This window comes from Ochotona princeps, chromosome 20 (genome assembly GCF_030435755.1).
Source record: "Ochotona princeps isolate mOchPri1 chromosome 20, mOchPri1.hap1, whole genome shotgun sequence".
Classification (NCBI taxonomy): Eukaryota; Metazoa; Chordata; class Mammalia; order Lagomorpha; family Ochotonidae; genus Ochotona; species Ochotona princeps.
The window spans coordinates 24,444,129-24,457,475 of record NC_080851.1 but is presented as its reverse complement, the minus strand read 5'-3'; the positions used below and the strand labels follow the sequence as shown (position 1 = coordinate 24,457,475).

Sequence of the window (13,347 nt, the reverse complement as noted above, 5' to 3'; positions counted from 1 at the left end):
ATGGGTCTGCTTTGACCACCCTGTTCCTCCTGCTGCACTTGTCAAGGACACATTTGCAGTGCATGTACACAATCCATAGTTACAGCTGGTGCCTGCAGATGCCCCGAGCTTGGTGAGGACAGGATGCTGGTCTGTGTGGGCGATCATGGTCCTCCAGCACCCAGGATACCACTTGGCACCTGTTAGGTGGGGCTGTCACCCTCATGTATATCACACAGTTGTGCTACAAGGATCACAGACACCCAGACCCCAGCCTGGCCTGTAATCATGGTCAGGAACCCGTAGGGAGATACAGGTCCACATAGGTTCTCGGTCCCAAGTCTGCCAGCACCAGCTTGAAGTCCGTGCCCCCATCCTGGCATTGTTCTTGTCCTTCTGGCTGGATGCCAGCACCTGCCACTGTCAGAGCTCAGTCCTGGATGAGCAGTAGGGAGGGCAGGGACAGACATGGGCTCTGCCCATGGCCAGGAAGCCAAGGGAGGAAGGGGACAGAGTGCAAGTCCCGCATTGCATGTGGGTGGCTGGTGGTGCTAGGGGTCTGACCTTTGACCTCCGTGTGCAGAATCCCAATTCTGTGACCTGACCTCTTACCACAGGGTCCTGGAAACCTCCCCAAAGGGGCAGGGCACCCATGGGAGCCTCCAGGGCTGTGACTGCTGTGCCAAGGCCATCCACAACGGGGGTATTGGAGGAGGTCCTGGGAAGCAGCCAGCGGCTGATTCCCTCTCCCTCTCTGTACTGGTTAATAAAATACCAATGACTTCCATTTCCCTCAGGCTCCCAAACAGATAGGGCCACGGGCAACCAGGGTGACAACCCGCCCAGAGGGCCACTCTGTGCTGGCAGGCAATGTGCTGCCTGCCCAGTGGCTCAGCGCAGCTCCCAGGGGCCAGGTCAGTGCCGCAGGGTGTCCCTGAGCTGGGGCCCACAGCCCACGTGCTCATCCCTGCTCTCTTCCCAGCACATGCAGATTTCAGAGGCGTCCCTGCCCTCCCAGAATGGGGAGGAGTCAGCATGATCAGGCAGGAGGGCCATGGGGAAGGCGGTGACCAGCCAGACAGCTGCCTAGTTCATCCTAGGCCCTGCTCTGATCGCCCTCCAGCACAGGCAAGCAGGTCGTGCCTTGGAAAAGCAGGGAGCTACCCAGTCTCACTTCCAGTCTGATTGCTGCGCTGTTGGCTGCAATAGCAGCCCCCTCCCTGCCCTGCAGGTATCATCTCTGACCCTGACCTTGGCTTTCTGCTGCAGAGCTGTGAGTCCAGCAGGTCCTCACCTGAGTACTTGGTCTGCTGTCTGGCTGTCTCCCTGCTGCCTGGGACTGGAGTGCTCTCTCCTCCTTCCCTCTGCATCGCCAGTCCTGCCTACCCTCCCTCTGCCCTCTGCCTAGGTCTCTCCCTTCCTCTCCTTTCTGGCATCTAAGGAATGGATTGAGCTGCTACTCCTTTCATCTCCCCAGTGGCCAACAACCAAGTCCAAAACCAGCCTCATGTCAGCCCCGCTGCCCCCAGCCTTGATTCAGATTGCTCTCCAGGAGTTAGAGCGGCCCTTGCAAGTTCGTTCCCCCTCCCATCTTCTTGGGGGCTGGTGGACCTGGGGTCACCCCTGGAATGATCAGAAGTGGATCTAGGGTGGGATTGGGGATGCCAGGAAGGGCAGGTTCCTGGCATCACCTGCAGGAAGATGGTGTCCAGCCACAGGGTGCCTGGCCATGCACACCTGCTGTCCCCCTACCCGTACCTGTGGCACACCCCGAGTTCTGCACTCAGTCCTGGGACACCTGGCTCTCTGCAGGCCCCCTGAGGGGCCAGCTTGGAGGAATTTCCCAAAGCCTATTAGAGCAGCCACGGTGGCCTCCTGCCTGCCTCCTCGGGCTGGGCAGGGCAGAGGGCGGAGAGAAGGAGGGAAGAAGGGAGGGAAGGAGGGAGGGGGAGAGGAGGAAGGAAAAAAGTTGGCAGGCAGACAGCAGAGCAGCGGCGGCATCGCTCCCCAGAGGAGGCTGTGCGGGTGCAGGGCGGGCCGGCAGCAAGGGGAGGCCTTTCCTCTCTTTGTACTCCCCGCCCCCCTGTCCACACCCCACACCCCCCTAGCCCTATAAATAGGCCCAGCTCAGGCTGTGGCTGAAGCTTACTACACTGGAGCCCCAGGCAGTTAGTCTCCTCACGCCACCGCCCACCAAGCCCCCAGCCAACATGGCCAGCGAGTTTAAGAAGAAGATCTTCTGGAGGGCGGTGGTGGCTGAGTTCCTGGCCATGATCCTCTTCATCTTCATCAGCATCGGCACTGCCTTGGGCTTCCAGTACCCAGTGGGCAGCAACCAGACGGCTGTGCAGGACAACGTGAAGGTTTCACTGGCCTTTGGCCTGAGCATCGCCACGCTGGCCCAGAGCGTGGGCCACATCAGCGGCGCCCACCTCAACCCAGCTGTCACGCTCGGGTTGCTGCTCAGCTGCCAGATTAGCATCCTTCGGGCCGTGCTGTACATCGTGGCCCAGTGTGTGGGCGCCATCGTCGCCACTGCCATCCTCTCTGGCATCACCTCCTCCCTGCCTGATAACTCGCTGGGCCGCAACGATGTGAGTGGTGGGGAACCCAGGCCCCAGGGTAGGGGGAGGGTGTGGGAACAGACATCTAGCAGACAGGGCCATGGTGCCATCCTCCTGCCCATCATGCAGATGGGGACACTGAGACACAAGAGGACCAGAGGTTGCTGAAGGTCATGGAGAGAGCAGGGGCTGGCTAGAGCTCAGCTGCTCCTGCAGCCTCCATCCCACCCCCCTTCCTGGGACCTGTAGGCTGCCAGGCACTGTGGGAACCTTATAGGCTGGTGGCCACGCCAATGTCCTGTGGGGACAGGGTATCTGCGGAGGGGGAATTAGCTCTGGAAGCCGCTCACTGGGCCAGCGGCTCCACACCCTGGGGCTGTAGTTTCTTGGCCTTCCTCCACCCTGCCTGGGCAGCTAGCTTCAACCTCTGGAGTCCTCCCCCACCCCACCAGGCAGACTCTGCCTGCTGTCCCCAGCCAGCCATGCTGAGCCAGACACCTGTAAGTGTGAGAGCAAGAGTCCCTAGGGGACCCTCCAGGTGCTCCCCACCCCCCACCCCTGTTTTCATGCAGGTCCTTAACTTGACTGGCCCCTGTCCCAGGGAAACAGGTCCTTCCCACTGTCCTGCTGGGGACCTGGACAAAAGATAAGGGAGCAGGCACATTCTCCCGCGCTGCCTGGAGGCTACTTCCCGGGACAGTGGCAAGAGCTGAGTGTCACCATCTCGGGTGTTTGAGTATGTGAAGGTGTGTGTGCAGTTGTTGCCTGGCATGGTTTCTGAGCCCAGGGGAGCACATTCAAGCAGCTGTGTGTGTGTGCGTGTGTGTGTGTGTACGTGTGTGTGTGTAGTGAGGGGTCTTGGGCCAGGGTTGAATGGCAGACAGACCTTGGCAACAGCGTTGTGGGACTGCTCCCTGATGGCTTGCTCAGCACGGCCGCATGGTTGTTGGTGGCAGCTGCCCATGGTTGCAGTCCTGGAGTTTTTGCAGTTCCTCGGCTGAGCGCCTGGGCACGGCAAGGGGCCATCTGGCCTAAGTGGCTGCGCATTGGTCTGGTGGATGTCTCAGAGGACTCGAGGGACTGGCAGGCAGGTTTAGAGAACAGACAGGTGGTTCTGGATCCACAGAAATGAGCCGAGCAGAACGGGCAGTTCGGTGACAGGAAGACAGCTGGTCGGGGCTCCTTGTAGGGATAGCTGTTGAGGATTAGAGTCTGCATGCTTCTCAGGCAAAGTTCATGTCCTGGTGATGGTGGCCCGGGCGCTGAGGGAAGGAGGGACTGGTGCAGAGGGCAGCTGGCCGGACCCTGCCACCGTGGGATTAGCTCTTCTGTCACGCTGACACTTCCCTCGCCCAACCCTTTTCAGAGCCAACCTGTGTTCAGCCCAGGATTGAAAATTAGCCCTGCGGCTGGAGTTTAGACTTTAGTCGGGGGAAGACGTAGCCGCAGAGGATGTTGGGGTAGAGCTCAGGCAAGCCATGTCCCTCCCAGCTCCATCTCACCCATGAAGGCAGTGCTGGGTGACTGGCAGTAGTAGGGTTTTGCTAGGTAGAGTCAAGTTCAGACCAAGGCATGGCTGAGCAAGGGTCCCCCCCAGAACAGGAGTGGAGACTCCGACTCCTGCTTTCCCCTTGTGCTTTTCATCTCAGATGACAGGAAGGAACTATGCACCTGTCAGTACTGGGAAATTTCACTCTCCAGTGTGGCTCTCCAGGCAGAGGCAGGATGGAGTCAGGGGAGGGGGTCACTTCTCCCTGATTGGTATCTGCTCTGACCACACCCTGTTTAGGAGTCTCAGCTCCTTTCTGGCCTCCTCACACCAGGCCAGGAGCCAGTCTGCTGCTAACTCTCTGAGTGACCATGGATCTTACGGGGTTACCAGGGCTGGTGTCACAGCTGGCTGTGCCCACACTGCCTGCTCACTGTGCTGGCTGGGGCTTGGGCTTATTGCCCTCCCTAAGAGGGTTGGGCCTAGAGGAGCCCACAGCAGCCAGGCACCAAGCATGCTGGCTGGGGGCTCAAGTACTGCTGTGTGTGCAGACAGTTGAAGGTGGGAGTACGGGGCCCAGTGACACAGAAGGTGCCCTTCCCCAACACAGGCCACCTGTCAAACCCTGGCTGTGGGGTCTGCAAGGGCCTGGTGGGGGGCCTGCAATCAACACAGATTTTCCTCCAGCCCCCAGGGGAAGGCTCCCGCAGCCCCCTCGGACTCAGGGCGGCACCCTGGCCAAAATCTGGGTGGGGCATCGTTGGCATGGAGATTTCCAAGGAAAATAGGGAAAGAAGTGGCAGGAAGTGGTTGGGGTGAGTCAGGGGGTGTCCCCCGGGACACACAGTGGGGACAACTTTCTCCTGAGTGAGTCAGCACTCAGCCACACCCCAGAGAGACCACAACCCTGCAGCCCCGCCATCTTAGCCCCCCAAGTTGTGGCTGAAGATGTGAGACGCTGAGGCTGGGGTGGGCACCAGTCCCTGACCCGCTATGAGACTTCACACAACTGCCCTGGCCTGGGTGGCCAAGGGACAGAGAATAGTGTAACCGGCTCTGGGGAGGTAGCGGCGAGCCTCTGTGGTCTTGCACTGGCCAGCGGCCGTTTTCCTACTTCCCCTCTTGGACCCACTCTTGCTGACTCCCTAAGAACGAGACTGGAGCTGCTGCCTGCCAAGTGCAGGGTGGGGTCAGCTGAGCTCCCAGCCCTGGGAAGCCTGTGGGCCCTCTGTGAGATAAGCCCTATGCACAGCTGTGGGGCGGGAGTGGTCAGAGATGTCCAGCAGGGCTTGAGGTGGAGGTGCCATGGGAACCTGGAGGGGACGTCCCCAAGAGAAGGGAGGGATTTCCCCTTCAGAGAACCTGTGGGAACAGGAACTAGGGGCTGGGATCCCAGGAGGCCACAACCCCAGCGGCACTGACTGGTAGGGGCTGGGGACCCAGAGGGATGGTGTGGTCTCAGGCGTTCCGTCCAGAGCCCCTCACTTCAGGCTCCTGGGTCCCCAGGCCCTCCCTGGGGTCTTCTCCAGGGTGGGACTGCTTAGGAAACACTTCCACCTGCTGAATTGGGGGCAGGGCTGGGCCCTGGCTTCCTCCTCCGCCAGGCTTCTGTGCCCTCGGGTTCCCCATCCTCAGGTGCAGAGGCCCTTGGCATCTCCTTGTAAGCTCGGAAGTGGGCTGGGCAAAATGAAGCCAGAGTTTCCAAAGACCCTGCCCAGGGAGGGGGCTGGGTGGTGGTGCCACCTCCGGGACCTGTAATTACTGCTCTCAACAGTGGGGGAGAACACGGAAGCTGGAGCCTTGCGGTGGAGCCCTCCCCTGCCAGCCACTACGGAAAACCCAGCTGCTGCTTCCCCTGTGGAAACCCTGGGGGCAGCCCTGGCTGCCTCAGGTTGCACTCCCACCCGGAGGGTGCCAAGCCCTCCAGGCCCTTACTCCTTGCCCCTACCTCCTCCAGGGGGCCCTTTGTTCTTGTTGGCAGAGCCTCCCTGGGCACTGCAGTCTTCAGTGCATGATGAGTATGCGCTGTCCAGAAAGGCAGGGATCTGCACCTTTGGACCTGCAGGAGAATATTGTCCCTCTATGAGGTCCTCTCCCCAGAGACAGAGGGGCTGCTTATTCCCAGGAGAGGGGTGGAGTTCCTGGGGGAAGTCCCTTCTTTTCCTTGCCTTAAAGCAAGGAAAAGCCAGAGAGAGGGAGGGAAGGAGGAGGGAGGGAGGAAACCCCTGCTTTGTGCATTGTTTTTTTGTTTTGTTTTGTTTTAGCAGGAAGGCCCAGAGGCTTTTGGGAGTGAATGACGGCCTATGTTTTCCTATGGGGGGGGTGCCCTAGCCAAGGGTGCCACCTGTGCGAGTGTGGGACTCCCAGGGATATAGCCACACACTTGGAAATGCCACCTACCACACTCACCGAGCCTCCCAGGGCAGCAGGGCAGGCAGAGAACCCAAGTCCACAGAGCCTGCCTGGGTAGGAAATGGCACCCAAAGTGTGATGATGCCCAGTGTGATGGCCGTGCTCAGCTCCAGCTGGGAAGGCGCCTGATCAGACTGAAGCAAGTGAGTGTATATTCTGTAAGTTAGGGGTGTGGTGTATTTCCCATTTTGCTGAAAGAGATCTTCAATGGTTGCAGAAGCCAGGACTTGGCCAGGCGAAAGGTAGGAGTCAGGAGCTCTGTCTGTGGTGGCAAAAGCCAGGGTTTAGGATATCCTCTATTGTCTTCCCAGATGCTTCAGCAAGGGAGTTGGATTGCAAGCAGAGCAGCCAGACCCCAGCACTCTAGGATGGGGTGCAGAGGGTGACATCTCCCTGATAGTGGCTGGATCTAACTCCCTGGAGGATCCTGCCAATCGGAGGGTTGCTACAGTTCGGTGCATATAGGCTAGGAAGTTTTGTCACTCCTGAACAGGTTTTGTGTTTCATGATTATGTAATCAACCTGTCAAAGGAAGAAAGAAGAAGTGGGAGGGTCACTTATGAGCACAGGCGATGCTCTCCCACCTCACTCTCATCCCAGGAGCAGAGGCACAGACAGCCATGGCTACCAAGTCACCAACTCCCCCCACTGCTTGGGACTGAGGCTCAGAGGCACTGGACAGTTGGCTCCTGTCCCATGTCCTTTGATAACTGGTGCCTGGAAACCTGGTCAGGCCCAACTCTGAAGCCAACTGTTCCTTAAGGGTAGGTGCCAGGTGTCCAGGCCAAGGTAGGGATCCTGGGCCTTGGAAACTCCCTTGCATGACCTGTCCTGGATGGTGGCATAGAGGGTCCCGACCTCCTTTCCAAGGCAGCTCACTCCTGAATCCTGGCACATGCTGACAGCCAGTTGTGGCACAGTCTGGTCCCTTGGTTGGGGCCTAAGCATGGCCACCACATTGGCCTGTGAGTGTGGGACAGTGCTGACCCCAGGACAAGGTCCTGGCTTGTCTGTTGGCTCCTCATCCACTGTCATATCCAGGTTTGGCACAGGCCACCTGGGAAATTCCTGGAGCCCAGTGCTGGGTGCATTACCTCCCAACTAGCAGGTGAACAAATGGGCATGCGTGCAGGCAGCTCTCCTGGAGCCATACTGTTCACACTCTCCAGCACGCCTGCCCTCCCTGGCTCATCTGTGGCTTGGGTAGGGAGCTCCCAGGCCGGGAGTAGGTGAGGCACCTGTGGGGAGGCAGGAGAAGGCTGAAAGGCATTGGACAGCTGGGGAGAGGAGGGTCTGCTGCCAGCCTCCGGATGGGGTGGAGTGAGATGGCTGAAATGGATTCAGTTCCCAAAACGAGAACTTGTGTCTTTTCTGATGTTTCAGAGGGTATCTATGTCTTTCTATAGCCTATGCTTGCATTCACAGAACTATGGGTTACTTTTGCCTCCACTTACTCAGTGAGCTGGGTAAAACCACAAGAGAATGAGCAATATGTCCATCCCCGAGTCCTGAGTGACTGCAATTAGGGGCAATCAGCCCTCTTGCAACAATTGCTTGAAACTCCATGGTTAGAACAGGGTAGCCTAAGTTTTGGATTTTTTTACCTGCTCTTTTGTGGCCATCGAGTTTCAAGAGGTCCTCGTTATCCACTCTGATTCTGATGGACTTTATGCAGATGTAAGTAATGTGAGGCATAAGGAAGAGTTCTGCATCGTTGGAGGGCAGTAGATGGTGAAACACTTGGGTGCTTCCTGGTGGTGGGGGTGAGAAAAGAAGGTCTCCAGTTCCTGAGGTTTCTCGGCGGTCAGGAGGAAATGGGGGTGCACATTAGAACTCCCAGGACAGGAGGCTGACCCCCTCCTTCCTCAGGATTCAGAGTTCACAGCATCCTGACTCCCTACTCTGCTCTTTTGCATCAAGAGGGAAGGGTTGGGGGCTCTCAGAGCTGGTCAAGGACCAACGGAGAAGCTGAGTCAGCTCTGGCCACAGTTGCAAGGGCACGGGTGAGGCGAGAAAATCCTGGAGCAGGAGCTGCCTGGGGCAGCAGCTCCATTAATCAGCAAGGAGGAGCTGTTTCAGGACTCTGGCCAGCAAGCAATTAGCCAGTCCTGGAGAGCAGAGGAGAGTGCTGGAGAGGCAGTCCCGTGCTCCGGAGCCGGCGGCTGCAGACCGTCATGGCCTTACAGGTGTGCAGGCTGCTGGGCTCCAGCTCCAGCCCCAGCCCTCCCAGGCATCTTCACACCTCTGAGCAGGAAGGGTTCCTGACTCCTGCATGAGCCATGAGCAAGAACCGGGACAAGAGCCACCGGCTGTACCCTGGCCCCTTGTTCTTCTGCAACCCTTCCCTTACTCCCCAGAGCTCTGGACAATGGGCAGGGACAATTCAGTTCACTTTCCAGATGGCAAAACAGAGGCCCAGAGAAGGTTGGACCTAGTCCACAGGGCCAGCAGAGAATAAGACATGGGATGGGTGTGGGGGGAATGGCACTGGCTGGCTGGCCTGAAGAGATGAAGCTCTGGGACCGGTAAGGAAAGGCCCCAGCCAGGCTTGCAGACAGGGGAGGGGATGTGAGTCACTCCCTTAGCCCAGGACAGCAGACAAAGGCGGGAAGAGAATTGTTCTTATTAAGATGGCCTCAGGGTGGAGCTGGGAAAACCTCTGATAGGGGGTAACCCCTTTGCCCCCAACCTCTGGATCAAAACAATAGAGGGACATGGAGCTGTGGCTTGCTGAGGCAGTCCTGCCTGTAGGAAGGCAGCTCAGTGGCCACATTTGGGTGTCTTCATAGGTGGAGCTCTGCCAAGTGGCCCATCTCGCCTCAGTAGATGTACAGGGTTGCGGGGTTACCTCCTGGATCCCTACTTGGAATAGGGAGCAGGGCTTCCTGGGGAAGGAATCCTGCTGGGACAGCTATGGGGCACAGCACTCCAGCAACTTCACGGTAACTCTCAGGCAGCCCCTCTTTTTCCATGAGTCACATTTCTGAAAGTGGCCCAGGAGCAAGCAGCAGCCAGACAGCAGTGGTGTGGTGGTGGTGGCGGCGGCAGGGGGCCATGTGAGGCTGGAGGAGCAGTCAGGCCAGTAGGGAAGGAAAGAGGAGAGGCGGGGAGTTGGGGAATGTGGATAGCAGTACACAAAGAAACCGAGACAGAAGCAGGGCCATGGGAAAGAGACTGTCATGGAAAGGAAAAAGAGACAGCAGGTGGAGGCACTGACCCAAAGAAGACAGAGACAGAGGGAGCTGGGGGAGCTAAGTGAAGAGGGTTTTCCACAGCTTTGGGATTTTGGGGGTGCCGCAGGGAATGGGATGGAATGTTTTAGACTCTGGGGTAGGAGGTAATGTCCCCAGCTGGGCCTTCCCCTTCACTTCCTCCTCAACTCCCACAAGCATCCCCCAACTATCGCCTCCCACATGGCAGGGCTAATCCCTTGTCTATGGTCTCTGGGACCCCCAAATGGAGCATCTGTCTATTGGGCAGCAGTGCCCCAGGCCAAGCAAGCAAGATGTGGGTGAGGCCGAGGCCTGACTGTGGTCACCTGCTGTGCGTGCCCGAGGAGGGTCTCTGAAGGCCTCTGGTCCCTGATACCTGGTCCTGGGTAGCAAGGGGACCTGGGACACAGGCCCTGAGCCTGCCATGCTCATGGGGCCTCATTGCTCTGTCCCCACAGCTGGCCCCCGGTGTGAACTCAGGCCAGGGCCTGGGCATCGAGATCATTGGCACCCTGCAGTTGGTGCTGTGCGTACTGGCCACCACTGACCGCCGGCGCCGCGACCTGGGCGGCTCAGCACCCCTCGCCATTGGCTTCTCTGTGGCCCTGGGACACCTGCTGGCAGTGAGTGTTGGGGCCCAGGGGAGACCTTCCCCACGGTGGGGTGGAGGGTGACTGGTGGAGAAAGCCCTGCTCTGGACCACAGGTGGGACACTGGATGGAACTTGAGCCCAGAGGTACGAGATCCAGGGGAACTTGGGACCAGCTTTCCTAGCTCTAACTCCCGTTCTTCCTCGCCTGGCTCTGCTGTCACTACCCCCTGCACCTCTTTCTCTGCCTTCGCCCGTTCTCTCCATTCCTTTCTCATCTCTCCCTCCCTCTCTCTGTCTGCCCAACCCCCAGATTGACTACACAGGCTGCAGCATTAACCCGGCTCGGTCCTTCGGCTCCGCGGTGCTCACCCACAACTTCAATAACCACTGGGTAAGTGACATCTGGAGGGGCTGTCTGTGGCAGGTGGGTGGGTGGGAGGCATTGTTGGTATCACGTAGCAAGCCCGAACCCACCTCATATCATGCTTGTCCCACCCAGTGGTCTGAGGGATGGGGAGTGGGGGGTGCTCTCTGATACCATCTGCTGTGCTCCCAGATCTTTTGGGTAGGGCCATTCATCGGAGCCGCTCTGGCCGTGCTGATCTACGACTTCATCCTGGCACCACGCAGCAGTGACCTCACAGACCGCATAAAGACATGGACCAGCGGCCAGGTGGAGGAGTACGACCTGGACGGCGATGACATCAACTCCAGGGTGGAGATGAAACCCAAATAGAGGGGCTGGGGCCCCGGGGCACTGACATGGGGGGTGGGGGCAAGGGCTGAAATCCGCATTGCAGACACTCTGACAAGCTGGCCAAAAGCACCTCCAACTCTAAATGGGCCCGGCCTGTAGAGGGAGGCCAAGCCTCACCTTGGTGGGGGTGTGTCTCTATCACTTTCTTTCTCTCTCTGTTTCCTGGCCTCAGAGCTTCCTGAGGACCAAGGTTTACCCATTCCCCTACTTCCTTGACATCATGGAAGAGATGAAAGAGAGACCCTACCTGCTAGTTGTGCCCCTCAGAGTGCAGCTTTTATGACCTGGAAGGGGGCGGCCAGACAGTTCCCCTTATCCTGCTCACCTGCCGCAGGTGCCTGAAGTTCCACTGGTGCAGCTATGTGCCTTTGGGCATGGCCCCTCCTTTTCCTAACCTGTATCTCACATCTCCCAGAGGTTCTGAGAGAGGAGAGAGATTCTGGCAGGTGCTTTGGTCTGGTGGGGGGATGCAGATAAGCACTGCCCTTGTAGTCTTCCCTGGTCACAGGGTCCTCCCCTCACTCTTGCTGTGTGACTCCATCCTGTAAAGTGGCAGGCATAGGACAAGCCTCTCTAGGATTCTGCTGGTGTAGATGCATTTCAGGCTCCAGGAGGTGTAGTATAGACTGGTGTGGTCCCTTGCCCTTATCCATCCCCCAAAGGAGCAACAGCACATCCACACATGCATGTGCCCGTGAGCACATGCAGGTGGGCTTCAAAGCCAAGTCTACCCACAGTCTAGGGATCCGGGACTCCCATTTCCCAGACAGGGGCTTCCCTGAATGGGGCTTGCAGTTGCAGATTGAAGGTTGCAGGTCTCTGACTCCCCCTGCCAGTGTGGACACAGGTCCTTGAGATGTGGGTACATGTATCATTAAGGAACCACAAATTACTCACAACCCAGAGGCTGAAGATAGCCTGACCCCATGGTCCTGACCAGCTCCTAGGGGATTTTCAAGCTTGCTCCTCCGCTGACCTGAGGGGGAAGAGCCATAGTGGCAATGTAAACCGAGAGATAATTATGATGCAGGTGGATGACCAGCAGGTCTCAGCAGTCACCACTCTCAGCAGGTTCACCCTTATGTCTCCTTTTCCTGGCAGGAACTTCTAGCCATTGAACAGAGAAGGATCTGAGGCCCGAGAGCCCACAGCTAGATAATGGTTTGGCCAGGCCCAACGTTGAAGGCCACATCTCCGGCTGCTCCCTGCACCTTGCGGCCGACCCCCTCCTCCTTCCTAGCTTTCCCAGTTTCTGCCTAGGCTCTGGCGAGGGGCCAGGAGAGGTGAAGTAGAGGGGCATGTGGGAGGGGAGAGGGGCAGGCCTACTCCCTGCTGGCTCTGGCTGCTGTGACGCAGAACCCTGCATCTGTCTGCTCTGCACGCTCATCTCTCTGGAATTGGAATCTCATGTATGTTAAGAGAATAAAGGAAAAATGACTTGTCACGTCCCACATGCTTCCTGTCATTTATGTCCCTTGGGTACTGGGGCCCTACAAGGGTGTTCTGGGCATGTGAGAAGACCAGTACTGGTTGAAGGGAGCCCCTGCCTGTACTCCTGCTCTTGGGACCCTTGGTCTCAGAGGTGTAGGGGTGTGGGGTTCCTCCCCATCGCCCAAAAGTAACCCTGTGGAAGACTGGAGGTTTGGGGGCAGCTGATGATGCAGGAGTCCTGACTGTTTCCCCCACCCCACCCCCCGCGAGGTGATGGGAGCCACCTCTGGCTGCAGAGGTTGGAGGGCTGGACAAGACAAGGCTGGAGAGCTACAGGAGTGGCCTGGCTGTACTACTCCCCAGTTCCTTTGGCTCCCAGCTGTGACCCCACTGTGCCTCTGGGACACTGGGTTCCTAACACTGCAAGCTCCACTTCCTCCCTCTCCCCAGACCCCGCTCTCTCCCTTGGAGCATGCACTTGGGATTGCTTTCTCTGAGTTAGCACTCTCTCACTCCACAAGGAGGCTCTGAGAGCCACCACCAGGTTATGATGCCCCTAGGCTGCAGGGGCAGGTGTGACTGTGGGCGTGGGCTGAGCAGGGGATATTGATTGGGCAGGAAGGGTCTCACGCCCCCAGCACTGCTCCTGGAAGAGGCATGATCTCTGCCTCCCTTCACCGTTTCACGGAGGAATTGGCTGACGGGTGGGTGAACAGAGGGAATGGATCTGGGCAGCTGAGTGCTGGGCTCCATGGCTGTCACAGCCCACACCAACCACTCCTCTGTCTCCTAACCTGAGGATGGGCAGCTTTAAATAAATGAGGGACAGCCAAGAGAGCATACACGGCAGAGTAACTCCAAGAGGCTCCTTGGGTCTGCCTACCCACCTCCTGTCCCTTCCTGCTGGGCAC

The 13,347-nt window shown here is 58.3% G+C and overlaps 1 protein-coding gene across 1 annotated transcript; it reads left to right on the top strand.

The window, feature by feature from the left end:
* The first annotated feature begins 2,041 nt into the window (after positions 1-2,041).
* Positions 2,042-12,453, top strand: AQP1 (aquaporin 1 (Colton blood group)). The gene is made up of 4 exons (XM_004582396.2): positions 2,042-2,573; positions 10,115-10,279; positions 10,559-10,639; positions 10,805-12,453. The coding sequence occupies exons 1-4, from the start codon at positions 2,190-2,192 to the stop codon at positions 10,982-10,984; spliced, it is 810 nt and encodes a 269-aa protein (XP_004582453.2). The 5' UTR covers positions 2,042-2,189; the 3' UTR covers positions 10,985-12,453.
* The last annotated feature ends 894 nt before the right edge of the window (positions 12,454-13,347 follow it).